Below are 27,500 nucleotides of genomic sequence, written 5' to 3' on the forward strand. Positions count from 1 at the left end.
CAGCCAAGTTAGATTAAACAATCTTGTAAGTCTCTATCTGTCATGACATTTAATGTTTGAAAGAAAGGAGGAAAGAAAGAAAGAAAGAAGAAAATTGGACATGGAAAGTCAGCCTCTTATCAGCTACGCAGGTGGATAGCTTGTCAAGAAGCAACTTTATCTCTTAGGCCAGCTCTTTAGAGCTCTTTAGACGGGGTATTCAGACAGAAAACAGCTGGAACTACTTCCTGAAGACTACTCCATCTACACCAATGACAACCACACATTTCACACCTACCACCTGGCCCAATGCTCTACTGATGGGAGGCCAAATGGAACTGGAAGCAAGCCGAATTTTTGAAATTGGAATCTAAACATGCGCCAGCGAGGCAGTGTATGGGACATGGTGTGAAAGCAAACCTGGCGGAGGTCGTTACGGTGGAAGACAGAGCCGTCCTACTACAGTGGATCTGTATGCTTTGAAAAGGAGAGTTCCAATTGGTGTTGTTAAAATTCTGACATTTCCTTTTCCATGAAAATGGTGCAGGAACAACCGCATGGCCTTACCGACCGTGCTGAGGAAGCGGGCAGGCAGGGGAAGTGGTTCCCGGCATGGGCGACCACCTGTGGGGCGACTGCATTCATGTGGTGCTCCCCGCAGAGCCAGCGGCCTGCTTCTCCTTCTCATCTTCTTCCTTGTTCTTCTCCATCCCCTACCCTGTCCTTCTCCTTTCCCTCCCCTTTTCATTTTACTCATTCTCTTCACCTCCTCCTACTGCTCTATTCCCTCTCATCCTCCCCCCTCCTCCCCCCTCCTCCCTCTCCTCCTAGTCCTCCACCCTCCTGGCCGTGTTCTCTGAGCTGGGAGTGCCTCCAGGGGCGTCTGTGCCTCCCAGACATTCTGTCTCTCCTCCTGACGAGAAAAAAGGCCCCCGAACCGAGCGGGAGGAGGAGAGGAGGAGAGGGGGAGCAGAAGGAGTGTTTTCGTTGAGGTGAACCCAAACCCCCGGCCGACGCCGCCATAGGCCCAATGTGTGTGTGTGCGCGCTTCGGTCCAACCCCAAACACGGCTCCTCTGGAGCGGCCTCTGGAGGTCGTCCCGGGCCCCGGGGTGGAAGCGGGGTGTGCGGTGAAGGCTGGCAGCCGGGAGACAGCGCCGCGAGGCTGCCTAACGAGATTTCTGCTGACGGTAGCACGAATACCTCGAGGCTGATCAAAGGCACCCTTAAGCTTCAAAGTGCTCCCTCTGAAACAGAAATAAGAGCAAGTTTTTGCCATCCAAAAGACATTGTGAGTACGTTTTGCTTTTCCCTAGAAAGGGGGAAATTCTGGGAAAAATCTATGTGAACTGTATAAATATTATGTGAATATTTAAGTGACACAGCTCATCAGGTAATTTAATATATAACATTTTTGTAAATGTCAGACTGGCATAAGAGGTATTGAGCTAAAATAGGGATTACATTTGATCATGGAGAAACTGAACTCAATGGAGAGCTTCAAGTAAAGGTTGCTGATGTAGGGTTTTTCTTTTGATGTTTGGTCCACACAGGCCTCCAGTGTAACACTCAATATGGGTCACAACACGCTGTTTCAAACCTAGACCTTCCGTGGGGCCTTGCCATATCTCACCCTCTATGAGACTGTGAATGCACACTCATTTGGGTTGTCTGCGAGCCCAACCACTGCACCCACTGCAGCACCCCCTCTGCCCATCTTCCCCAGTGGCATGGGATGGGTTCCTTTCAGCTGTACAGTTGGCGGTTTGAATTACACACCTCTGACTACAACTGGAAAGACACAGCCTCCTTTCCAGTATTCCATATTGGGTACGGGTGGGTGGAAGGTTTTGAGTGCTTTGAAGGCGGCAATGTGTCACCCTCACAGCAGAGTGAAAGTGGCAAGCATGGCATCACAGCTGGCATGCCCCCCCCCCCTCTCTCTCTCTCTGAAGCTCTCTCTCTCTCTCTCTTGCATGTGATGTAGGAGTGGGAAACTTTAATGGGTCCCTGCCGGAGACATTCGTCAGTGGACTCCACGTCCGTAGTATGTCCGGAGTGGTTGCATGCAAAAGCATACCTAGCACACACACACACACACACACACACACACACACACACACACACACACACACACACACACACAGATGATGGTAAATAACACAGGAGTTGACTTACATGACGTTCCTCATCTCGGGGCGGTACTTTCATCCTCCTCCAGAGCGTGCCCCACTTCCAGGAACTGTGTTAAGTGGAAGCAAATGGATTGTCAGAGAGGCCTCAGGAGAAAACAACATCATGTCAGAGGGATACAAAATGGCTCCTGCAATTGGTCATGTTGCGTCTGCAAAAGTCAAAGTGATGCACTGTGGCCATGTGCGGCTTAGTTTTCACTGAAAATTATACACAGCGCTAGAGGTAATCATGCATTGGAAGGTTCTCTTGGCCTCCTTACTCAAGCAGGTGTGCACAGCACTCCATAGCGGCATCTCAATCTACAGAGGCTGCTGCCAAAAGACAAGACTGTACCAGGAATCTGTAAATCTCTGCAGTTAGATACAGTTTTATGGCCCAAGTGTTCCTCCAACGCACACAAACACACATACACACCCACACACACACACACAACCACACACATACACACACACACCCACACACACAGACACGCACACACACACACAACCACATGCAAACACATACACACAAACACACACACTTATAACCAATTACAAATATTTAACTTACACATACTCAGCCAAGCAGCTCTGAAAACATGCTTTTAACCAGCTATGAGGTCACTGAGGGCCGTACCTATCCCAGATTCAAAATGTACATTTAAGGCTAAATACAAAATCAAGCAGTTGAGTTATTTTCCGAAGGCCTGCATGTATAACTTGTTATTTAGTGTCTGTGGCGTGTGAGAGTGAGCACCTCCTCCCTCCTCATTCTTCATCTTGCCAGAAGTCAAACTGAAAACAGTTCAACTTTGGGAAGCACGAAGGCAGCAGGTGTATTGCTCGTAGGCTGGCAGCATGCCTCATTTGGCAAGACATACATTTTAGCCTTGTACCACCGGAGTAGGCCTACAGGCTAGAGTATGAAACATGTTATATACGTTAACACTGATCATGATGAAGGGTAGGCTATGTCATCCATAAAAGCATTTCACACATCATCATTGGTACAAAAAACAAACAAAAAAAAACCTGTACGGATTCAACAACAAGTATCCGCTATGAAACATTTCAAACCAAATTTGCAAATGCAAGGGGCCTAGGCCCTATGATATTTATCAATGTTAGCCTGCAATAGTGTTTGTCTCCAGCAAGTTTATTTTCATAGCCTGGTGAACTAACACAAATGTGATGGTAAAATGTCCAGTATTTACTATACTAAAACTATAAGGGGCCAAGTATTGTAGCATAATGCCAGCTACCTTAAACTATCAACCCAAGTATCAAAACAAATTCAGACTGTCTGTTTCTTCTGTAAGCCATGAACTGAAGAAACTGTATGAGGCATGTAGGTTACACAGCACACACACAAATGCTCTTAATTGCAAGTATAACAGTCTTTATATGCAGTTTATAGAACATTCTTAACACCGATTTTCAGACCCTGGTTGCGGAGCTGCTATGAAATAGTTCCATGAGGATCTGTGTAGGGCCAAGGGCTCCACCCAACACTAAAATGAGAATGGCTCTCGGGGTTCAAGGTTGTGAATGGCAATTTGCTGTGCTGCTTCTGCAATGGAACTACAGGGTTTGAATGGTGGAGGCATTTGCTAGTTGCTACTTACTTGTCAGGGAGATTAGAAGATGGAACACTAGCTCTCTGAAATGGTCTTTTTTGTAATATTTATCCATTTATGGAAAAAAACTGTTATTTTTGGGTGTTATATAAGATTTCTGGGATGGCAAAATGAAACCTCATGCAGAAACATCTCGATGGCCAGTGCTTAGACACTACAGAACACATGTACAGCACATGCACATGCACACACACACACACACACACACACACATACACACACACACACACACACACACACACACACACACACAAACAAACACACACACCTGCTCTGTGTGAAAACACTGATGGAGTCCTGCTCATGTGCCAGGTGGGATTGCTCACATTCCGTGGCAGCAGCAAGTCTGTTTAACTATCTGCTATGTAGCCTGGGGCTGCAGCCTTCCTTCTGCACACACACACACAACCGACCCCCAAACACACCAAAGAAAGTAGAAAAAAACACACACACACACACACACACACACACACACACGTGGTGAAAAGTGATATCACTTAAGCCTCTGCCCTGACGATCAGCTCAAAATTGAATGGCCTTCCGGTCGAAATGCCTACAGATCACTTACTCCCCTCACCAAAATAGAGCTACTCCTGGCACACACACACACACACCCTCAGGGAGCTACTCTCCCTGATACAGGCATAACCCCGCCACGTCTTCATGACCAATTGACTGCTCGCATAACTCGCGCCCGACGGGAGTGCTGGTATTTTAACCTGTGGTGTAATACAATTAGCATGCTACACTCGGCCTTCATCATAGACCTCAATACACATTTGATCAGGAGGCACCGGCCAGAAGATGACAGGCCTGCTGTGAAATACTGCTCTGCAGATAGCTGGTGAGGGAGATAAATACATAAGGAGTGGAATCTAAGAGCAGCACACACACACACACACACACACACACACACACACACACACACACACACACACACATAGACACACACAAACAACACACACTGACACAGGCACAGACACAAACACGCCCACCACACACACACACACACACACACACTCAGACACACACACACTCACACACACACACACACACACACACACACACACACAAACACACACACTCACACACACACACAAACAGACACAGACACAGACACAGACACAGACACAGACACAGACACAGACACAGACACAGACACAGACACAGACACACACACACACACACACACACACACACACGCACACACACACACACACACACACACATACACACTCACGCATCCTCTTGATGTAAAGCCATATCATTTGTTTTGTTTGAAGAATGCGTCTTAGAACGTCTGCTTCATGGCCATATGAATTTGTTCATTCGTTCCTTTTTGTAGGAGACAGACGTACCGTATCAATTACAGAAGCAGCAGCCTCACTATGGGGACGCTGCCAAAGCTTCAATTCTCATGACACTTGCCTTCAATCTCTATTTAAATGGATGAGGATAACACAGCTTTATGTCTGAGAGAGAGGGCTTTAACAGATGTTTGGATGCAGAATGCTTTCTACAGAATGCTACAGAATACTTACAAAATGATCTTTGCATGAGGAGCAAGAAAAACCAAGCTCAGAGAATGAGCAAACAGGAAGAAGCATTCTGGGTAATTTTGGTTCTTTTGTTTGTGATTTTTCTATTGGGCAAGGCCCTTAATCCCATAATTTTTTTTTATTTTTTACGTTATCTCTTGTGTACAGGGGCACCTGTGACACAAATAATGGAGCATTTGCATTGGGAAGAGTGGATTGACATTGTTTCGTTGTCCCTAGCGTAGAGGAAGTAGAGTTAACGTACTGTTGGGCATTGACCATTAGCAACTGGGTCAGCACATAAAAATCAAGCCGTATTATGTACAATATAATTCGAAGACGGATATAGTCCCCGTGTGTGACTTGTGGTTGCTGTTGGAGGCTCGAGAAGTCTCAAGAGACCAAAAAAAACTAATCCAAGCGATTCATTCCTGATCCAGGCTGCGCCATTATTTTTCTTACAATAAGTGTCTAATCTTTTCATCAGTAATTGGTTACATCTGGACAGGGAAAAGAAGAAAAAAAAGCGTGCAGGAAAAAAGGGGAAACTGGAGAGGCGTTTTGAGAAATTCAGTGGACTTGAAAGCCGGCGGAGCGATGTTTTGACATCTTGCATGTCTGGTTAGGGCCTTTTTCCATTACACTGTGGTCACGCATCGGGCTCACACAAAAGGGCAACCACGCCATAGGAAAACATCCATGGCCCTGCATTAGGCTCTAATAAAGCAGAACACACTATATCATCATAAACGTCACGCTTGCCGGCCAACGCAGGCTCTGCGGCGATGGCTTATTTGCTCCGAGTGCCTGGTTAGCATGTGATGGACTTTCGCTAGGGCACATCATGAGGAGGGGGGTGGGGGGGCTGAAAAGAAAAGAAAGATGTGTGGATTGATTTCTTAAAAGATGAAACGCGCCACCACCCTCCTGGAAGTCCTCTTCTGGCATGAAAGACGCACAACTTCCTACCTGAGGCCTTAACACCGCCTCAACAACACATGACACCAACAACATGCACTTTGATCTTCCTTATGTCTTTGTGTTAAGCATATAAGAACAGTTACAGGCCAGCAGATGTGCCCATATTATACATGTGATCTGTGAGCGCTGAGCTTGTGACTGCAGTCTCCCTTTGCACTATACTTTAACACTCTGACATATGGGAACACTGTCATGCAGTTAGGTCAAGTAATAGACAGGAGAAATGTTGATTTGGATTTGAAAACATTACTCTTACGATTCCTTCATAGTACTGGTATAAGCTAGAATCACTAAATGTTGTACATATTGTACTTAAATCACATTCTATTTTGTGACATCTGTATGCTATCAAGAGTTTGTTAGGGGGTATACATGTGCATGACAACATTATGAAGTAGCTACTACAGGGCCACAATGGTGGAAACTACTGAACAATTCCAGGGCTATGGAGAAAAAGTCCACCTAGACTGAATCCATCATTGGCTTGCCAGTGTCACCCATCTGGCATGTGTGTGTGTGTGTGTGTGTGAGGCCCATGTGTGTGTGTGTGTGTGTGTGTGTGTGTGTGTGTGTGTGTGTGTGTGAGGCCCATGTGTGTGTGTGTGTGAGGCCCCATGTGTGTCTCTGTGTGTGTGTGTGTGTGAGAGGCCCTGTGTGTGTGTCTCTGTGTGTGAGGCCCATGTGTGTGTGTGTGTGTGTGTGTGTGTGTGTGTGAGAGGCCCACGTGTGTGTGTGTGTGTGTGTGTGTGAGGCCCTGTGTGTGTGTCTCTGTGTGTGTGTGAGGCCCATGTGTGTGTGTGTGTGAGGCCCCATGTGTGTCTCTGTGTGTGTCTGTGTGTGTGTGTGTGTGTGTGTGTGTGTGTGTGTGTGTGTGTGAGGCCCGTGTGCCATGTGAAGGTGTTTAAGGCTGCGTCCTGTGCGGACGGCTGGACTGGGAATAGCTAAAAGGCACTGACGTGTGTGTTGCTAAGCTCCCCTCCACCGCTTTCACACCACTCTGTGGATTTATGGGTTCACTGGACTTCACAGCCAAGGGGCTTGTGAAGGATTGAAGGCTGAAGCACTGATGAGTATTGCACATGGACTTTTGGTCAGGCACACACACACACACACACACACACACACACACACACACACCCACACACACACACACACACACACACACACACACACACAAAACACACACACACACACACACACACACACACACACAAACACACACACACAGAGACATATAAGAATGTGTTGGGGTAGAGGCACCATTTAAGGTGTGCATACCTGCATACCTGCAGCCCTTTTCCCCTGCATCCAACGAGCCGCCTGTCAGCGAGTGACTTTGTCAGATGCTCAGTGATTCAGTGGATCTCACAAGATGCAGGACGAGGACGGGGGCCTGGTGGAGCCCACAGCTGCTCGCCAAACGCCCGGGATTTACTCCTCAATAACGACCTCCAAACGGTGAGCACTCAACTGTGCGCTGTCCCACAGATCCTCTTTGTGGGCCTATATCCCGGCCCTCTGATAAGTGGTATTCTGCGGCTTAAGTGAAAGACACACACAATCATACGCCTTAGTCCTTTATTTACTCCGAAACAACGAGGTCCAAATGGTAAGCACTCAAGTGTTTAGGGTCTCTTTTGTTGGTATATATACCAGCCCTGTGATAAGTGTTATTCTGGTGCTTAAATGTAACACACACACACAAACACACACATACACACTCACACACACACAGACACAGACACACACACACAGACACACAGACACACAGACACACACACACACACACACACACACACACACACACACACACACACACACACACACACACACACACACACACACACTCACACACACACACAGGGCTTTGCTCCTCAATGTGCAATTAGCAAATGTGAGTGTTCAAGTGCTTGGTCTCTTAGACATCCTCTTTGTGGTTGTACATACCAGGCCTGTGAAAAGTCTTCTGCTGGCGTTGTTTCTTGAGACTTATTTCCAGTGAAATGGAAATCTCTTCTGTGGTAGGAGTTCCAAGATAATCCTCTGTTCTTGGGAAATGAAACACATATCACATCAATGTCTGTAATTAGCTGCACAAACAAAGTGTTTTAATTGCTACATTTCATTTTACATGACATAGTTCCATAGTTCCAGTTCTTTTCTGAATATCCACTTCTGTCTACACCTCACATTGGTGATTACATTGGTGATTACAAGTGTGATGGAGGTGCTCTGATGTACACTAAATATTGTAGGATTACAATCTATGTATTTTTAATAGAAGGAAATATATGGAATATTATGTCCGTTTTGTCAGTGTCCGATGTGAGAAGTCAATGATGAATGGTCTTACAGTAAGAAGTGATGACTGAAAAAGCATAAATACTGTAGAAGTACTAGCAAAACGCTAACACATATACACGCTATATTATTATATTATTACGCTATATTTATCAAGAGCGAGGGGAAAACAAAAATTGTCAAAAAAAATGTGCAGAGAAGTCTTGCAAAAGAATTGCAGGCTGGCAAAAATAAAAAGGAAGAAAGAGAGAGAGAAGGGGAGGGAGAGAGAGAGAGAGACAGAGAGAACGAGAGAGAGAGAGAGAGAGAGAGGTGTGGTAGGTGATCATCACTGGCGCCACAATCTCACAACCCCTTCCGAGAACAAGAGATGCCTGAGAAGACCGGTGAAGAGCGGTGACATCACCTGATATCGGAGAGGTCACCTGATCTCTGATAAGACAGGTCTGTCGAGTCCTGTGGGAACACAGCCAAAGGATAGCTTACCTCATGCCAGGTTCAGGCCCTTCCCCACCAATGGTACACAAGAGAGACCGTTCTCAAAAACATTGCTTATAAATAATAGTGGAGGTAGATGGAAAAACACACTGACCCCTCGTTTATTTACTCCTTTCAAGAATCACAGAAGAATTGATTGGTTAGGGTGTGTAGCAAACTCAATGCTTCTTACTTATGGAGGTTTGGACACCATTGCCCTCTAGTGGACAATATTAGCAGCTAAGAAAAAGGACAGTGGTACCTTGCCTGAGTCTGGGTGCTCATGGACAGTATTGAAGTTTGAGGTTTTTTTGAGACAGTGTTGGAAGTCTGGTGATTTTGAAAGAGCTATGAAAAAGTTTCTCGTAGAAAACCTCTGATGAGGAGGTCTCTGTGAAACTCCTATGGTTCTGTCATTTAGAGAACCCTTCAGAGTGCTATATTAGCACTTCCTTTTGTGGAGAACCTGACATGTTTCTGCATGAAAACAAGCTGGAAAACTAGCCATGACCATGGTTTCTGGACAGTTTTATACACCACTGATAATTCATAAACATACAGTAGCCATCTAAGGCTATGTGAGGAGCATGTCACCTGGATATGCTAAAATCTGTTTGGATTGATACCTAGACATTTGGTTTACAAACAACACCATTTTAAATGTAACTGGTTTGTATTGCTTTAATGTTTTCTTTTCTCCTCAGGAACAAAGCATGGCATTATAACACAAATGGAAAAAAAAAAATTAAAATAAAATAAAAACACTTAAATCCCACAGAAGCTCTGTACAGCCTTAGTAGTACATTCGCACATTCAAACTCCAGAGTCCATCTTCACAAAGCGGACTCACTGACTCAGAACAGACACCCGGAGAAGAACATCTGCCAGGTCACCTGCAAGTCTAGAACATTCTGGGTAACACTGATCACCAAAGCATCGGGCCTGACTATGGGGAAGACCAACCAGTGGGTGAAAAACAATGACAAAACATAATTTAAAAACAGAAATAAATACATATTAATATGTTACACAAAGGGCAGTCAGGGCAGGTTTTTTTTTTCTTGTTGTAGCTTTGAGGCCTTGAAAAAGGCAAAGATATGTATGTGGACAGGTATGGTAGTTTAGAATGGACTAGAGCTCTTGGAGGAGGCACAACCTACAACAGAGGCTCCTGGCAGTCATGGTAACTGTTTCCCCCTAGTGGTAACATGATATCAATCTACACAATTTTCAATACTGAATGTCAACAACAGCGGATGTCTTAGCTTTGCATCAGAGAAGTGGAAGAACTGCAGGGCCATCTGTTGTAGAGTGTGTCTCTGAAGCTCGCCCTTAGAAACGTCATGAAGACATTTTTAGATATGAGATTAATTTAACTAGGGTGGCAGTCTGTAAGTGCTATACAACAGTATAGATGGGGTAGTCATCGCTGAGAGCCTTCTAATCACACATCTCTGACTTCCTCTTGACATTCTCGCTGGGCAAATTAGCTTCTGTAGCTGGCAGCCAACTTCTCTCATCTCCATCACATGACACACACATTAATTGCACAACTAAAAATGTCAGACTGAGCTATCTGTCGGGCTTGTAACTGCACAGTCCGATGGATTTTCAAAAAATACATATAAAAACAGAAATAAAAACATTTGTGGGGTTTTTTTAATACATGAAAGCCCTCCCCTCAGACACCTCAACATGAGACAAAATGGAGCAGTGAACACACACGCAAAAAACAAGTGACGGTCAGCCAGACACACGTCATATATGTTCAAGAGATGTCTGTTTTTGAAATCTTCACCACTCCTGACTTTTAGCCAAAATAATTTCCCCCCTTTGTAGTCTCCGATGTTTTGAATGTTGAATATACAATATCTTCTCGTTCAATATACTGCATGAATAAATCAAAAGCAACAGAGCGACAAAAATAAATATTTTCATTTATGTCACGTTTTTTTTTTAATAGTAATACATATTTATATCATCATTATTTATAGTCATATTTATCACTTTATTCATTAGTTATGAAGTGTGGGCTATTTTTTTATTTTCGTTGTCTTCTTTTTAAGCCACGCTTTCACACAGTGAAGAAAACAAGTGTGATAATGGGCAGTGTGAACCAAAAGCAACTCCTTGTATTTCTTTTAAAAAGTAGACATTGCCTACTGTGTATTTGGCTGAAATAAAACTCCACTTGGGAGAAAAAATGGTCTGTGTGTGCGCGTGTGTGTGTGTGTGTGAGAGAGAGAGAGATCATAGCGGTAACTTCAACAAGATGTAAGACCCTTTTTTAAGTAAAAAAACAGAAAAGAAAAGAAAAACCTGAAGGTAGCATCACATGCAGTTGAAGTCTCTAGCGATCAATGTCGCCATGGCAATTTTTCTTTTTTTTTTGTTTCTTTCCTACAGCAGGGGGGAGAGGGTGATCTGCGTTCAGAGGTTAGCGGATGTGGGGGGATGGGGTTAAAGTACATGGAGGAGGGGGTCAAAGGTTAAAGGTTAAAGGGGCTACTCTTGCACTACGGCATGCGGGGGCATCGCTGTCGATCTGTCCAGGCCATGAATCGTTCACCCCTCTTGTGTGGGTCATCATAGGGAGATGTGCACATTTCTGTCAGTGTGTGTGTGTGTGTGTGTGTGTGTGTGTGTGTGTGTGTGTGTGTGTGTGTGTGTGTGTGTGTGAGTGTGTGTGTGTTTGTGTGTGTGTGTGAGGTGACCTGTAGAACGTCTCTATTCCTATTAATAGGCTCTGTGCATGAGCTGACTCGAACCCAGCACCAGTCCTCCCATGCATCCTGATATAGTGCATTCATACACGTCTGCATCTGCAGGCCAGAGCAGCGGACCCACGATCCACTCCACCCCACAGTTCAGTCTCAGCTCTCTCTTTCTGAGCTTGACTAGTCAAGCCTGGGGTCTGGGTGACATTATTGCTGATGTTGGACCACAGTGTTTTTTTTTTTCCTGATAAGCGGTTTGGTCGACTGAAAGGTGTCAGTGTGTTTTGGCGGTCTGATCAGTAGACCTTGTAGTGTCCTACAGTCTCAAGTCCACCAGTGTTCACACAGAGTGCAGTCTTGACCAACGATGAAGGGGTAGGGAAGCAGCTAAGGATCATTTTGCAAGCGAACATGCATATCGTCACTGAATACTTTTTCTTTTTTTTCAGTGTTCTTTTTGAAAGAAGTCACAGAGACAGACAAAAAACATCTTTTTTGTCCAGAGGGATTTTGTAGTTTTTTTTTGACAGTCTGGTTAAAAGAAATTCCTTTACAAAACAAAATGGAATAAATTGTCCAATAATGGCATACTTGTTCTGAACACTACCTTTGGTTGTTCTATCTGAAAAATGATTCTTCGTCACTTTTGTGTTTCCTCACTTGTCTTTCCTTTAAAACTCATGAATTCCTTTTTTCCATCTCTTCAAGTCTAGATGAACCGGTGGGAGAGGTATTCTCCCCACTTTATTCCAGAAGAAAACCTTGGAGCACTCCTACACGTGCATAGACTCCATCTTGAATCATCTCCTAATTTACTGAAGGAAAAATCAACACCTTGAAAACTCCAAGAAAAAAAGAAAAATCAACAGTTTACGCAACCCCCTTCCAGTCTGTTCGACAAAAGTAGGGGGGAGACATTTATGAAAAAATATATCCACACAAAAAAAAGGACATGAAAAATGTGTCTCTGTGAGAGAAAAAGAACACACGCAGCAAGAGGAAAAATAAAATGGCTGCCAGGGCAGTCTTCACTGTTTGGGGGCACCGAGCATGACTTTGGAGACGAAGCTGACGATGGCGCTGGCTGGCTGGTCAGCTTCTAATTCGGCAAACAGGTGACTCACGTTGTCCGTTGTGCTTCCTTGTTTCCGGGCCACAAAACCGAAGAACCTGGAGACACATGAGACGGTCACAACACAATGACGGCAAATAACATTATCATTAATCAGCAGTTGGTTAAAACAGATTTAAAAGTCAAACTCTCTTTAAATCACATACCACAACAACAATAATCATAATAATATTCAAAATAATAATAATTAAAATAAATTTCTTATAAAATCATAATACACATCATATATTTAAGAGGCATGTGCAGGCATTAACTTCACAATGGAACCAAAGGAGAATCTCTCTTACTTTGCTGCTCCCCCTTCGTTGTTCCACCTGCAGAGATATAACCATACATTTAAGAGATAAAACCCTACATTTACCAGATATAACCATACATTTACCAGATATAACAATACATTTACAAGATATAACCATACATTTAAGAGATAAACCCCTACATTTACGAGATAAACCTCTACATTTAAGAGATATACCCCTATATTTAAGAGATAAAACCATACATTTAAGAGATAAACCCCTACATTTACGAGATATACCCCTATATTTAAGAGATATATCTCTACATAGATATAAGATCGATAGGAAGAGATATAACCATACATTTAGGAGATATAACCATACATTTCAGAGATATAACCATACATTTTATACAAATTTAAAGCCAGACTTCTATGAATGCCTAGACCTATGCTAGCTGGCCCTTACTTCCTGTCCTGTGGGTCCAGGTTGCAGTAGGTGACGGTGTTGATGGGATAGTGGCGCCGGAAGAATATTCTGGAAGACAGAGACTTGTGCATGAGAACACAGACTATAATATCAACAGATGTGCTTCTTTCCATGTTCAACAGCTTTGAAGCACACTGTTGATAGTGAAGGATGCCATTCTATGGTGGCCGTGTTCAAACATTTCCAGGTAGCTGGCACCCACTTGAATAAGCTGTCAAGTTAATTCCATGCTGTGAATACACCTTCAAGATTACTTCTTCATTTTGTTCTATTGTGCAAAGGACAATAGAGAAATCTATCTACGTATATGGTACAAGTTCCAGCTTTTCAAATCATTACCGGTGGAATGTTTCAATACATCCTAGGGTGATCTTAAGAGTTGCATGATGTCAAAGCAAGATCAACCTTCATATTTTTTCAGGCAATCCCAGGTCAATGTCTTTTCTTTGAACAATTTGACTATTTTAGCAGATGCTTCCCCTAAAAAAGTTAAGGCATATGTTATGTTTTACTATTACTCTCCTGGATTTAAACCCACATCATTGATGTTTGGCCATATGCTCTTCCAGCTCCTCTGGCAACAATAGCTTTTGATTGCGATTAACATGCTGCCATTGATTCGGTTCAAACATAGCAGAATGCTATTTAATGCTAGTCTGAGTGCCACCTTAGATTACTAAACACCCCGAATTACTTCAGTCTGGTAGTTTCAGCTTGCAATGAACCACTTACTTTAATGCCCCCATCCCCAAACCTTAGAAAACAACATATAGTTTATTTAAATGACATATAGTTTTAAAGATTATCATTACTGCTTCTGTCATAGTTCCTGTGATTGTTTTGTCTCTGTCATATTATGTCAATGGCTTTGGTAAAAGCTTCTTCTAAACACATAAACTTACTTCCTCTGATTGTCGGTGAGGGTGATGCCCTGGGTGGACACCTTAAAGTGGACGACGGTGGCACTGGGCTGTGGCTGGGCCGCCAGCGTCTCGCTGATGGCTTTGGCGATGGCCTGGGGGCCAGTCAGAGACTCCATATCCACGGAGTTTATGTACAGAACGTTGCATGCTGGGAAGAATAGGAAGGAAGAAAAAGATGACAATGTAAAAAAAATTTAATGTGACAACAGCATCACGAAAACTGTATCACAAATTAATTCCAAAAGTGCAAAGTTAAGAAAGTCAGGATTAGAGCAGAGGTTGATAGTACAGTATTTTGACTGTAGTTAATTCAGCATGATGAAAACTTGAAAGTTGTTGAACCGATTGTTGCATACTTAGCCCAGTGTATTAGTCACAGTCTTGCATGTGTACGCAAACTGCCATCGCTAGCATGCTTTCAGTACCATGCCTGTTGATAACATAGATTGAGGCCCTCTCAAGAAAAACAAGGGGGCAGGGGGGGGGGAGGTGTTGAGGGTTTGTTTCTTGTAAGTGTTCTGAAATGCTGTGATGCAGTGAGTTGAGGGTAAGGGACAAGTGGAAGCTGTTCACAAAGAGATCATGCTTAGCTGCATCATGAGAAAGGCTTTGGCTTTTCTGCATCGAACTGAAGGACTCCACTCAAGGGAGGGCAAAGCCTGGCACACATATGCACTGTAGTTACCGTGAAACTCATCAGGAACCTTCGGCCCTACGGTGACATAAGAGGGACAAACTGTGAGGGGACCGAGGGGACCGACGGGGGCTAGTCAAGACGCACATGTAGGGGGAAAAAGTCACAGGATGGAAGAGATCACTCGAGAGCACAAAATCATCTGCAAATCAAAGTGGACGGTAACAAAAAAGAACAGAACAGAACAGAAAAGGAAAGAAAAGACCCTTCATTTCTTTTGAATCCAACCACCTCTGATTGTTAATTTAAACTTTTTTTGTCAACTTTGGCAGTTGGAAGTTCTCTAGAGCTGACACTGAGAGGGGAGGTGAGTCCAGACGGTTCTGGCATTACCTGCTCCCTGTTTCAGCAGGTCAATGGTCGAGCTTGTTGGGGTGGCTAACTCCATGGCCTCCTCATTTGGGTCTAGGGAAGGCAACATATAAGACGATTAACATACATTCACATTCAATAGATGATGAAAACGCCAGGGCCCAATCAAATGTATTAAACATAATAATCTAATGATTATCAATAACCTTACACTTGTGTTAATGTCCAGTAACAGAAACAAGGACAACTGCATTCAAACATAAGGGTACCCCAGTGAACAAGACACAGATTTCCTTACTAAAAGGGAGCATTGCATTAACATTTGATATGATTTATTTACAGCAGGGGTTGCATTTAGTGCTAAATAAATAACAATAATGTTATGATGTCATTTGCCGACGGGTGGCAAAAACCTTTGGATACCACTATCGCTATCGCTAAGCATAGTTTAAAGTGATAGCACTGAAAAGAAACAGAGTGCTGCAGTAGGACTGGACAGGACTGTGGGAGGACCATGGAGAGAGTAGTGGGCAGTGAGAATGTCTTACCTCGGGTCGGGATCATTAGCTTGCATGGGAGAGCCAGGGGTGTCATGGAGTGCTGGTACACCAATGCAGACAGACAGCCTGTCAAGCGGAAACACAGACACACACACAAAATCACACACATGGGACACACACACACACACACCCACAAGCACACACACACACACACACACACACACACACACACAAGCACACACATAATCACACACATGGTACACACACACACACACACCCACAAGCACACACTCACACACACACACACACACACACACAAGCACACACATAATCACACACATGGGATACACACATACACACACACACACACACACAGGGGACACACTCACACGGAGCCCAGTCAGATGAAGGAGGACAGACACACACTCTTGGACAATAAAATAGACTGAAATGAATGTGTGGAGTGTAAGTGAGGGTTAGGAGCTCACCAAAGTAGGGTTCGTTAGGGCACCCCTTCAGTCTCACACCCTTTGCACTGGTCTCAATCAGGAAGTGACGAACCAGCTCGTTAGTGATGTCACCCACTGAGAAATAAGGAAGAGTAAGGTAGACGTAGTGTCAACAAGCTCCAAATGCAGCTAATTTCATTGATTTAATTCAAGTATATTTACTTAAATTCAGTTAAATCTTTTTCAATTCATTGAATTGTTTTTCTGTTTGCCGTCAAGACGGGCACTGTCTTTAAGATGTGTCCGTGGACTGGCCCATGGCTCATGTCTATAGTCCAGTCCTACCTTTCTTGGTCTGTTGCACTGTGGGTGGAGGGGAGGCCACCTTCATGGCCAGACCATAGGCCCCTTTGAATGAGTGGCTGTCTCGGATCACAAAGGCTCCAGGCTCTCGGTCTTTCAGCACGCAGATTGCTGGAGGACACAGGGATGTTAGAATGGGTCTTTAAAGGTGTATTATGTAGTTATTATGTCATTAAATCTTCCTCATCCACTCATCTGGGCAACAGCAGGGCCAGGAGGTGACAAGGTTAGCATCCCTAGCACAATGCTACTAATGTGTGTTTGCTACATTGTTGCGTTGCATATATCGAAATAATCAATTACGACTCCTAAGAAGTATCACTGGAGGAGATCCAGTGCACACATCTAGTGCAAACATGTCAACAAAATATTAGTGTTAAAATACAAATTATAACATCATTAATAACATAATTAATTTTATGAGATTTGCATATGGGAAATGTCCCCAAGGACTTCCGTGATAGGGCAGCTCTCACCTTGCTCCCGGGAGATGTCTGGCTTGTACCAGAACTTGGACGTGTCCTGTACAAACTTGACATTGAGCTTGATGTCTGGTGGTCCATCAGCTGGAAGAAAACAAGGACACACTTAAAAAGACTACTTCATAATTCCGTTCAACATATTTAGCTTTTCCTAAAGGTAAAGGCGAACTATAACAACCAGTATTTTAGTTTTTTATATTTTACGTAATTGTAACAATGGGACAATAAAAATAAGAAATGAATGTAAGAAATAAATTCAATTTGATCAACTTCTGAATTAAATTTCCATACTTCCATACTACACATCCATACTTCAGTTTTCAGCACCCATACTTGATTCATCATACTTCAACCATTTTCACACTCAAGACTCAGCGATGGTCCCAACCCCATTGCTCCCTCACCATAAATGGAGACGATGGCAGGTTCCGACGTGGCATGTGGGGGCATGACGGGCGTGCTGGTACCACTCGGCGCAGGTGAAGACATCTTCCTGTTCATGAAGCCCTCGGTGGGAGTGGCGCTAGGCCTCTCCAGGCTGGGCGTGTACCTCTTATCGGGCAGCAGGGGCTGGGAGCCAGGCTCTGCGCTGTGCCCATATCCTCCAGAGGCGCTGGACTGGCGAGACTGATGCCCAGGTGAGAAGTCGGGGCTTGCCTGCCCGCTGGGCCTCCTCTCTGGGCTTGGGCTGCCGAAGCTTCCTGGGCTCTGGGCATGACGGCCCATTGTTGGGCTTAGGGGAAGCGCTTTAGTGGTGGCAGCACCCACATGGCATAAGGGGCTGCCATTGCCATTGCCTGGGGGCCCCCTGCGCCCTGTGGCGGGGCTGCTCTGATTGGCTAGCCGGCGCTGGAGGACGGGGCTGGGGGCAGTGTTGGTGGCCACGGTGCGGTGGAGGGTGTTGGGGCTGCCGGGGACTCGGTGGACACCCATGATGTTGACCGTGGCCTCCTGGGGGTCCAGGTAGCCCAGTGGGTCGGGGTAGAAGTGCGGGTGGGTGAACTCACTGGTGTTGAGCGGGTAGCCCATGTTGGATGCAGGGATGGGGGGACTGCCTACTCGCATGGCACTGTCAGGAGTGGGGAAGTGTCTGGACAGGACAAAGAGTAAATATGGCATGTGAAAACACGTCTTTGTTATCAATTCCTTAAAAATCCTCATAGGCAAACACTAATTTTACTAGGTAAAGGGTTATGTTGCACCCCCCCCCCCCCCAACCCCACACCCCGAGACACACCAATGCACGCCCACACAAACACACACACACACACACACACAGACACACACACACACACACACTCACCCTTCAGGCCGGTGGCCAGTGCTCAGGGGTGAGAGTGGGGGGTTGATGCCATGGGACGGGGGCGCCCCTCTCTCCATAGCCTCGGCTGGGTACAGGGGGTGCTGGTGGACTGGGGACATGGGGGGACCCCTCGCTCCAACGTGAGCCACGGGTCCGATGTAGCCTCGCGGCTCTGCCGGGAAAAAAAAATCAAAACCAGTTTGAGCAGGAGCAAAAAACAAACATGGCAAACTAAGCACCAAGATAGAGGACAACAAAGAAAGGAGCAAACTCTGAAAAAAGAAAATCAGAGGTGAACGAGTGAATGATGACTTTCTGAAGAACCTGAAAGTAGCAATACGGGGTAACCAGTTAGAAGTCAAACTGTGGAAAAGTTAGCTACTTTTAGAAAATTACAGAAGAGTTGCAAACACGTCGCCCCTTCATGTGAGAATATTAGTGAGATATCGGGTACCACATGCGCTACTTAGCTTACCACAGCAGTTAATTAACAGTAAGAGTTAAAATACTAACAATATAGACTTCTCTGTGTTTTTTGTGAGCCCCTGTTTTCATTTGAACTTTGCATTAACATAACATAACATAAAACCAGTACCAAAAACTTGACCTAAGTACAAAACACAAGGCTTGGAAGCCATGAGTATGTGAGTCATCAAGTCTAAATGTTTTTCTTATTCCAGTGTACTGTCCATATAGTCCAATAGTCAGATTGCAAGAAAGCACAAGAGCACGTTTGCCTAGCGCAGTCTACACAGAGTGGACTGAAACAAGGAGGCAGGTAATATGAAGACATGGAGGGGGTGAGTTGGGTGGCAAGAACGAGAGGGGAAGTGAGAGAGGATGAGTACAGCACAGCACAGTGTCAAGTGGAGAACAGAGGAGAGGCAAGTGAGTTGGGTGGCCAGGAAGATCTTTAGAGAGCCAGGGGTTATCAAAGAGAGACCCTTACCTTCCATTTCATCGCTAGAGTCAGAATCTGACAGCCGGAAAAGAAGGAAAAAAGAGAAAGGGGAGGAACGGGACAGAGGTTGTTGGTGAGAGAGGGGGAGGGGGAGAGAAGAACAGAGATAGACTGAGTGTTGAAAAATGTTCACAGTTGCACAGGATCAAGGGAGGGTTTGAAGAAGAGCCAAAAGCAGCGGAAAAGGCATAATAGAGAAGGTGTCCCTCTGTCCAACCTTGTTTGGTGTATGACTCTCTTAAGTATGTAATACACAGCATGCAAATATCACAGTTAATGAGTGCTAAAGATTCAATGTAATCATGCTTGTGTCCAATCCAATATATAACTGGTTCCTTTGTTCTGTGACTAAATATTTGTGTGTGTGTGTGTGTGTGTGTGTGTGTGTGTGTGTGTGTGTGTGTGTGTGTCTGTGTAGCTGAGTGTTTGTGTGTGTGTGTGTACAGGGTTCTGTGTGTGTGTGTGTGTGTGCGTGTGTGTGTAAGGTTCTGTGCGTGTGTGTGTGCGTGTGTAGGGTTCTGTGTGTGTGTGTTTGCGTGTGTAGGGTTCTGTGTGTGTGTGTGTGTGTGCGCGTATGTAGGGTTCTGTGTGTGTGTGCGTGTATAGGGTTCTTTGTGTGTGTGTGTGTGTGTGTGTGTGCGTGTGTAGGGTTATGTGTGTGTGTGTGTGTGTGTGTGTGTGTGTAGGGTTCTGTGTGTGTGTGCGTGTATAGGGTTATGTGTGTGTGTGTGTGTGTGTGTGTGTGTGTGTAGGGTTCTGTGTGTGTGCGAGTCACTCACCAGAGCTGCTCTGCTGCATGAGAACATCCTCTGGGCTCTGCGCCTTCAGCCCCAGGGCCGACAGAGGTGTCTTGGCCATCCCTGAAGGGGAGCGACCTGCAGCACCACAACACACGAGAGCAAACACACGAGAGCAAACACACGAGAGCAAACACACAAGAGCAAACACACGAGAGCAAACACACAAGAGCAAACACACAAGAGCAAACACACAAGAGCAAACACACAAGAGCAAACACACAAGAGCAAACACACGAGAGCAAACACACGAGAGCAAACACACAAGAGCAAACACACGAGAGCAAACACACACAAGAGCAAACACACAAGAGCAAACACACAAGAGCAAACACACGAGAGCAAACACACGAGAGCAAACACACGAGAGCAAACACACGAGAGCAAACACACAAGAGCAAACACACGAGAGCAAACACACGAGAGCAAACACACGAGAGCAAACACACAAGAGCAAACACACAAGGGACAAACACACAAGAGCAAACACACAAGAGCAAACACACAAGAGCAAACACACAAGAGCAAACACACAAGAGCAAACACACAAGAGCAAACACACAAGAGCAAACACACAAGAGCAAACACACGAGAGCAAACACACAAGAGCAAACACACAAGAGCAAACACACGAGAGCAAACACACAAGAGCAAACACACAAGGGACAAACACACAAGAGCAAACACACAAGAGCAAACACACAAGAGCAAACACACGAGAGCAAACACACAAGAGCAAACACACAAGAGCAAACACACAAGAGCAAACACACGAGAGCAAACACACAAGAGCAAACACACAAGAGCAAACACACGAGAGCAAACACACAAGAGCAAACACACGAGAGCAAACACACGAGAGCAAACACACAAGAGCAAACACACAAGAGCAAACACACAAGAGCAAACACACGAGAGCAAACACACAAGAGCAAACACACGAGAGCAAACACACGAGAGCAAACACACAAGAGCAAACACACGAGAGCAAACACACGAGAGCAAACACACGAGAGCAAACACACGAGAGCAAACACACAAGAGCAAACACACGAGAGCAAACACACGAGAGCAAACACACGAGAGCAAACACACGAGAGCAAACACACGAGAGCAAACACACAAGAGCAAACACACGAGAGCAAACACACGAGAGCAAACACACAAGAGCAAACACACAAGGGACAAACACACAAGAGCAAACACACGAGAGCAAACACACAAGAGCAAACACACAAGAGCAAACACACAAGAGCAAACACACGAGAGCAAACACACGAGAGCAAACACACAAGAGCAAACACACAAGAGCAAACACACGAGAGCAAACACACGAGAGCAAACACACAAGGGACAAACACACAAGGGACAAACACACGAGAGCAAACACACGAGAGCAAACACACAAGAGCAAACACACAAGAGCAAACACACAAGAGCAAACACACAAGAGCAAACACACGAGAGCAAACACACGAGAGCAAACACACGAGAGCAAACACACAAGAGCAAACACACAAGAGCAAACACACAAGAGACAAACAGGGAGAGGGAGAAGAGGGACACGGGAGGACAAGAGAGTTAATGAGCTGGGACGAGAGGAGGAGAAGAAAATACACGTTTATTCTTTCCACAGCTTAGGAATGTCTTCAATAGCTCATTACGAGTTAAAGTTTGCACATGCCTAACAGCTTTAACAAAAACGACTACCAACACTTGGGGGGGAAGCTCACAAACTGGAACACATACTGTGACAAATACATCAACAGTGATAGGAAATGACAACAAGTGGCACATCAGGAATGTCATGCAGATGACAAAACAAACAATAAACAAACAAACAATGTGCTGCTACCACGGTGACGACTACAATGATCACATGACACAGCCTAGTGATGGAACACATATGAGAGCATATGGATGGACAAGAGTCACTTAGGCCTGCCTTTCCCATTGGGATGTCCTGGATGTCCTGAATGGTGTGCTGATGTGCTGTCAAATGTGTGAAATGCATGATGGTAGCAGCCAATCTTTTGTAGTTTTTGAGGGTTTTTTTTGGACAGATTGTAAAAACATAAAATGTTGATTTGCGCATGTATGAATACAAATGATCTAAACGCTGCATGACCACTGTATCCTTTGAGGGTAAAAATGGTCGAATTAGACACATAATTCCCCTGTAATGCTATCTTGCTCTGAACGAGAACCACATACAGTAACTAGAATGCGTTTCGTGAACGAACTGCGAGAGTGTGCTTGCTCTGTTGCGGCCATGACCGAGAGAACAAGTGCCTTGGAATTGGGGCAGGTGTCAGCTCTCCAGCTCTCCCTGCTGGATGAGCATGCACAAATGAGTATGCACAAATGAGTATGCATGAGTGAGTATGCATGAGTGAGTAAACATGAGTGAGTATGCACGAGTGAGTATGCATGAGTGAGTATGCATGAGTGAGTATGCATGAGTGAGTATGCATGAGTGAGTATGCATGAGTGAGTATGCATGAGTGAGTAAACATGAGTGAGTATGCACGAGTGAGTAAACATGAGTGAGTATGCATGAGTGAGTATGCATGAGTGAGTAAACATGAGTGAGTACGCATGAGTGAGTACGCATGAGTGAGTAAACATGAGTGAGTAAACATGAGTGCTTCGAGCGGCTAGTTAAATCCTTCATCTGCTCCTCACTGTCTCCCACCCTGGACCCTATGCAGTTTGCATACCAGTCCAATAGGTCTACTGACGATGCCATCGCCCTGACTATGCACACCGCCCTCGCCCACCTGGACAAAGGGAATACATACGTAAGAATGCTTTTCATTGACTATAGTTCCGCATTCAACACCATCATCCCATCCAGACTCATCGCCAAGCTCATAGACCTGGGACTAAGCACCTCCCTATGCAGGTGGATCTTTGACTTTCTGACGGGGAGGCCACAGGTGGTGAGAATCGGTGACCGCACCTCATCCACAGTAATCACCAACACAGGCACCCCCCAGGGCTGTGTGCTCAGCCCCCTCCTGTTCTCCTTGTTCACGCATGACTGTGCGGCTACGCACAGTTCAAATCTCATCGTGAAGTTTGCTGACGACACAACCATTGTGGGCCTCATCACTGACAACGATGAGGCAGCCTACAGAGAGGAGGTTGATACCCTGACAACATGGTGTCAGGTTAATAACCTCTCTCTTAACATCAATAAAACAAAAGAGATGATTGTGGATTATAGGAGACGGCAGGAGGAAGAGCATGCGCCCCTATACATCAATAGATCTGTAGTGGAAAAGGTCAGTTGCTTCAGGTTCCTTGGGGTGAACATCAGCGATGATCTCACCTGGTCTGTTCACGCGAACAAGGTGGTGAAAGCGGCCCGGAAACGCCTTTTCTTTCTCAGGAGACTGAAGAAGTTTGGTATGGAATCAGTCATCCTCACTAACTTTTATAGGTGTACTATAGAGAGCATCCTGACTGGTTGCATCACAGTGTGGTACGGGAGCTGCACAGCCAAGGACCGTAAGGCCCTACGCAGTGTGGTCAGGTCTGCAGAGTTTATCATAGGCAGGGAGCTCCCAGCCCTGCAGGACATCTTCCATACACGATGCATCAGGAAAGCTGGCAGGATCCTTAAAGACTGCTACCATCCATCCTATAAACTTTTTTCCCCTTTGCCATCTGGTAGGCGTTACCGAAGTATTCGATCTCGCACCCGTAGATTGGAGAGCAGTTTCTTTCCCAGGGCCATCAGGCTTTTAAATGGACAGTGATAGAGTTTGATACACATTTGATTTGTCTTTAGGTTAGTATAGGTATATTAGGTTAGTTTAGGTTACTATATGTGTATTATATGTTTAGCAGATGGTATTGTATATTTATATTTATTTTGTATATTTATTAAATGTGGAATTTATGTTCAGAGTACTTATATGTTATGTTATGTTATTTTATGTTATGCTATGGTAGGTTGTTGTACGGTGTCTTGTCCCAAGAATTTCAATGCCCAGTCTGACTCTGTTTTTCTGTGTATATGACAAATAAATACTTGAACTTGAACTTGAGTGAGTATGCATGAGTAAGTATGCATGAGTGAGTATGCACGAGTGAGTATGCATGAGTGAGTAAACATGAGTGAGTATGCATGAGTGAGTAGAGCCCTGGGGCCGTATTCACAAAGAATCTTAGGGCTAAAAGTAGCTCATAAGTGGCGAATTTAGGAGAAACTCCTAAAAATAATGGGCGTGTCAGTCTTAAATTTAGGACTCCTATTTTTTTTTACTAAGAGCAATTCACAAAATATTTTATCCCTAAAAGTAGCACCTAAGTCTAGGACAGCTTAAAACTCCTCATGAGGACTCCTAAGTCACTAAGACCTATTCACAAAAAGTCTTAAAATGGCTGAAGCCAGACGTAACGTGTTGGAGACAATGAACGACTCTGAATTGTTGAGAAGATATCGTTTAAACCGTGAAGGCATCAACATTTTACTAGAATTAGTGCGGGATGCAATCACGTCTCCAACTATCCGAAACAACCCAATCAGTCCGGAAGTTAAATGTTTGATAACATTAAGATTTTTGGCTACGGGGAAAATGCAACTTTGCAACGCAGACGACTTCAGAATATCGCAATCACCGCACTCTGTAGACCACACATTGTACAACAGTTTATCCGGTTCCCTTTGGACAATCGGCTACTTCAAAGGATCAAGGTCAATTTCATGGCGTTTGCAGGAATGCCCGGTGTCGTGGGTGCCATCGATGGAACACACATTAAAATAATTGCTCCATCCAGAGATGAGGACGTCTTTGTAAACCGCAAAAAGGTACATTCAATTAATACACAGATAGTGTTTGATCCAAATTTCACAATCATGGATATTGTTGCGAAGTGGCCTGGATCTACTCACGATTCGCGCAGTTTAATGGAGAGCGCGGTCTGCGCCAGCTTTTTGAGCGGCACCATGTACCTGCTGGATGCCACTTGGGTGACGTGACAGTGGCCATCCATGCAAGACATGGCTTTTGACACCCTTCCTCAATCCACAACCGGGAGCACAGTTGAACTACAACATGCAAGTATACGCATGAGGCCTATTTTGGTGACACAATACCTGTAGCCGCGACGGCTCTTTTAAAGTCCACTCCGCAATCTCCATCCTACATTGTGACTGGAGCGCATACCACCGCTTCTCGCAGTCATCGACAGAGCGACACACGGCAGGGAATGAAGCATTTATGTTAACACATATGTCCTCCCATGCCTCACGCATAGTTTGCAGGGTGCTTTAATTATTACTTCTTTGATTTCATGCAATTTCCGTGTTTTTTTCGGCAATTTCTCTTTCTCTTAACGTGCAAAGCGTCATTCTCGTTGGATGCACAAACTTGTCATCATGCGTGTGCATTCTGCTAAGTGCACTGTCCATAACTATTTAATATGACTTAATTTGAAGCCTAGGTTATTCTCTTATTTTCTGTTTATTTAGTGGGATCGTTAGGGGGATGTTAGGACTGAGTTTTTAATGAGAGAGCCTGTCAACAACCAATCACCGTCCTCACCCCTTCTAAACTCGTGCATGAGAAGCGACGTCATCCATAGCAACGGAGTTTTTATCTTAAGCTTAGGAGTTGGTATTATCCTTAGTATGAGTAGGTCTCAGAGCCGCTGTGAATCACTTTTAAGAAATTACTCCTACGTAAAAGGTTTTAGCGCGAGTTAGGAGCACTCCTAGTGGTAAGATAAAAGGCTTTGTGAATACGGCCCCTGGTATGGAAGGTGTCTCTTAATATTCCTAGTTATACAGTTGAATGGAGAGGGACAGAGAGAGAAGAGGAACCGTGCGCAGGTGTCAGTGAGAGTTGTCAGTGAATCACAGGTGCAAGCCAGTTTAATGAGCCTATTATGATGTCATAATGCCTCAAAGTTCTGCCATGCAAGTCTATGGAGAAAAAAGGTGATGGAAAAAGAGGAATAAAAAAGGAGTGGCAAGGAGTACCGCCACGAAAAGTCATAGCAGCTTGCACCGGATCGGGCCGGACGTTTTGGTGTTTGAACGGCGTCTCTATCTCAATCGGGCGAGGAGTAGTTAGCTGCAAGAAAAACTAGAATGCGTTTCGTGAACGAACTGCGAGAGTGTGCTTGCTCTGCAGTGCAGTGGCCGAGTGCGCATCTGTTGTTGAGGGGCCTCACAGACTGATATCTGAGAACAAAATCTGTATAGTACTGTGTTTTCTGTGGTCATAGTCATAATAGTTCCAGAGTTTCGTTATACTGACTTACTGAGCTAAGTGAATTATTGAAATTGTTATCTTGGTAAAAGGAAACATCTCTGCAACAATATTGGAATGAATGCGGTTACATAGTCAGCTTTACTTAAAGTGTATTGTAAGATATAGCTTGTTAGACTTAATGCACTAAGAGTTAGACTGTAGGTCTAGTATCTAACGTAAGCAACACTTTTACTGTATAGATAGAGAGCACGTGTATCACATTGGTTTATAGTCTGTCAAATTAGTTGTAGTTATTGGTGTTCGTTGGCATAAAAAGTTAGTCTTCTCTTATAAGCCTATAGTACATCTGATTAGAGCTAGCAACCATGAAAAACCTCTTCTGAAACTAAGAAGGATAACTATGACTAAATGTGACTAAAACTAATATGCATTTTTGTCTTAAGACTGAATCTAAAATAGCTGCCAAAATGAATACATCTCAGTGTTCATTTTGGCAGCTATTTTAGATTCAGCAGCTATTTTAGATTCAGTGCATATTAGTTTTAGTCACATTTAGTCATAGTTATCCTTCTTAGTTTCAGTCTAGTTTTCGAAAACTGAGCACACTACAACAGCTACGATGTGTCCAGGTACATCTTCAAACGTTTTTCAGTTAACCTAATGATTCAAGGTCTCTCATGAATCATTACTCCCAGGACACGGGTTAATGTTAACTCACGCTATCGGCCACAAGTTAACCATTCTTTCAGTATAAGCAACTTTTGCATAGCCCCGCACAGCTAGGATAGCTCACGTTACCGTAGTAGGAATACAAGCATTAGAGCAC

At 44.6% G+C, this 27,500-nt stretch overlaps 1 protein-coding gene across 1 annotated transcript in view; it reads right to left on the reverse strand.

Annotated features, from left to right (window-relative positions):
• Nucleotides 1–9,753: 9,753 nt before the first annotated feature.
• The window catches only part of tns1a (tensin 1a), a 53,416-nt gene continuing 35,669 nt past the window's right edge, over nucleotides 9,754–27,500 (reverse strand). Inside the window, exons 16-29 of the mRNA XM_080835016.1 lie at nucleotides 20,430–20,525; nucleotides 19,639–19,665; nucleotides 18,690–18,861; nucleotides 17,791–18,476; nucleotides 17,381–17,470; nucleotides 16,887–17,015; nucleotides 16,581–16,676; nucleotides 16,141–16,218; nucleotides 15,614–15,685; nucleotides 15,272–15,298; nucleotides 14,566–14,734; nucleotides 13,643–13,711; nucleotides 13,223–13,249; nucleotides 9,754–12,973 (exon numbers count right to left, since the gene is read on the reverse strand). Coding sequence (XP_080691142.1) covers nucleotides 12,832–12,973; nucleotides 13,223–13,249; nucleotides 13,643–13,711; nucleotides 14,566–14,734; nucleotides 15,272–15,298; nucleotides 15,614–15,685; nucleotides 16,141–16,218; nucleotides 16,581–16,676; nucleotides 16,887–17,015; nucleotides 17,381–17,470; nucleotides 17,791–18,476; nucleotides 18,690–18,861; nucleotides 19,639–19,665; nucleotides 20,430–20,525 — 1,880 coding nt within the window. The 3' untranslated portion in view covers nucleotides 9,754–12,831. The remainder of the gene's footprint in view (nucleotides 12,974–13,222; nucleotides 13,250–13,642; nucleotides 13,712–14,565; nucleotides 14,735–15,271; nucleotides 15,299–15,613; nucleotides 15,686–16,140; nucleotides 16,219–16,580; nucleotides 16,677–16,886; nucleotides 17,016–17,380; nucleotides 17,471–17,790; nucleotides 18,477–18,689; nucleotides 18,862–19,638; nucleotides 19,666–20,429; nucleotides 20,526–27,500) is intronic.

This window comes from Sprattus sprattus, assembly GCF_963457725.1.
Source record: "Sprattus sprattus genome assembly, chromosome: 3".
NCBI lineage: Eukaryota > Metazoa > Chordata > Actinopteri > Clupeiformes > Clupeidae > Sprattus > Sprattus sprattus.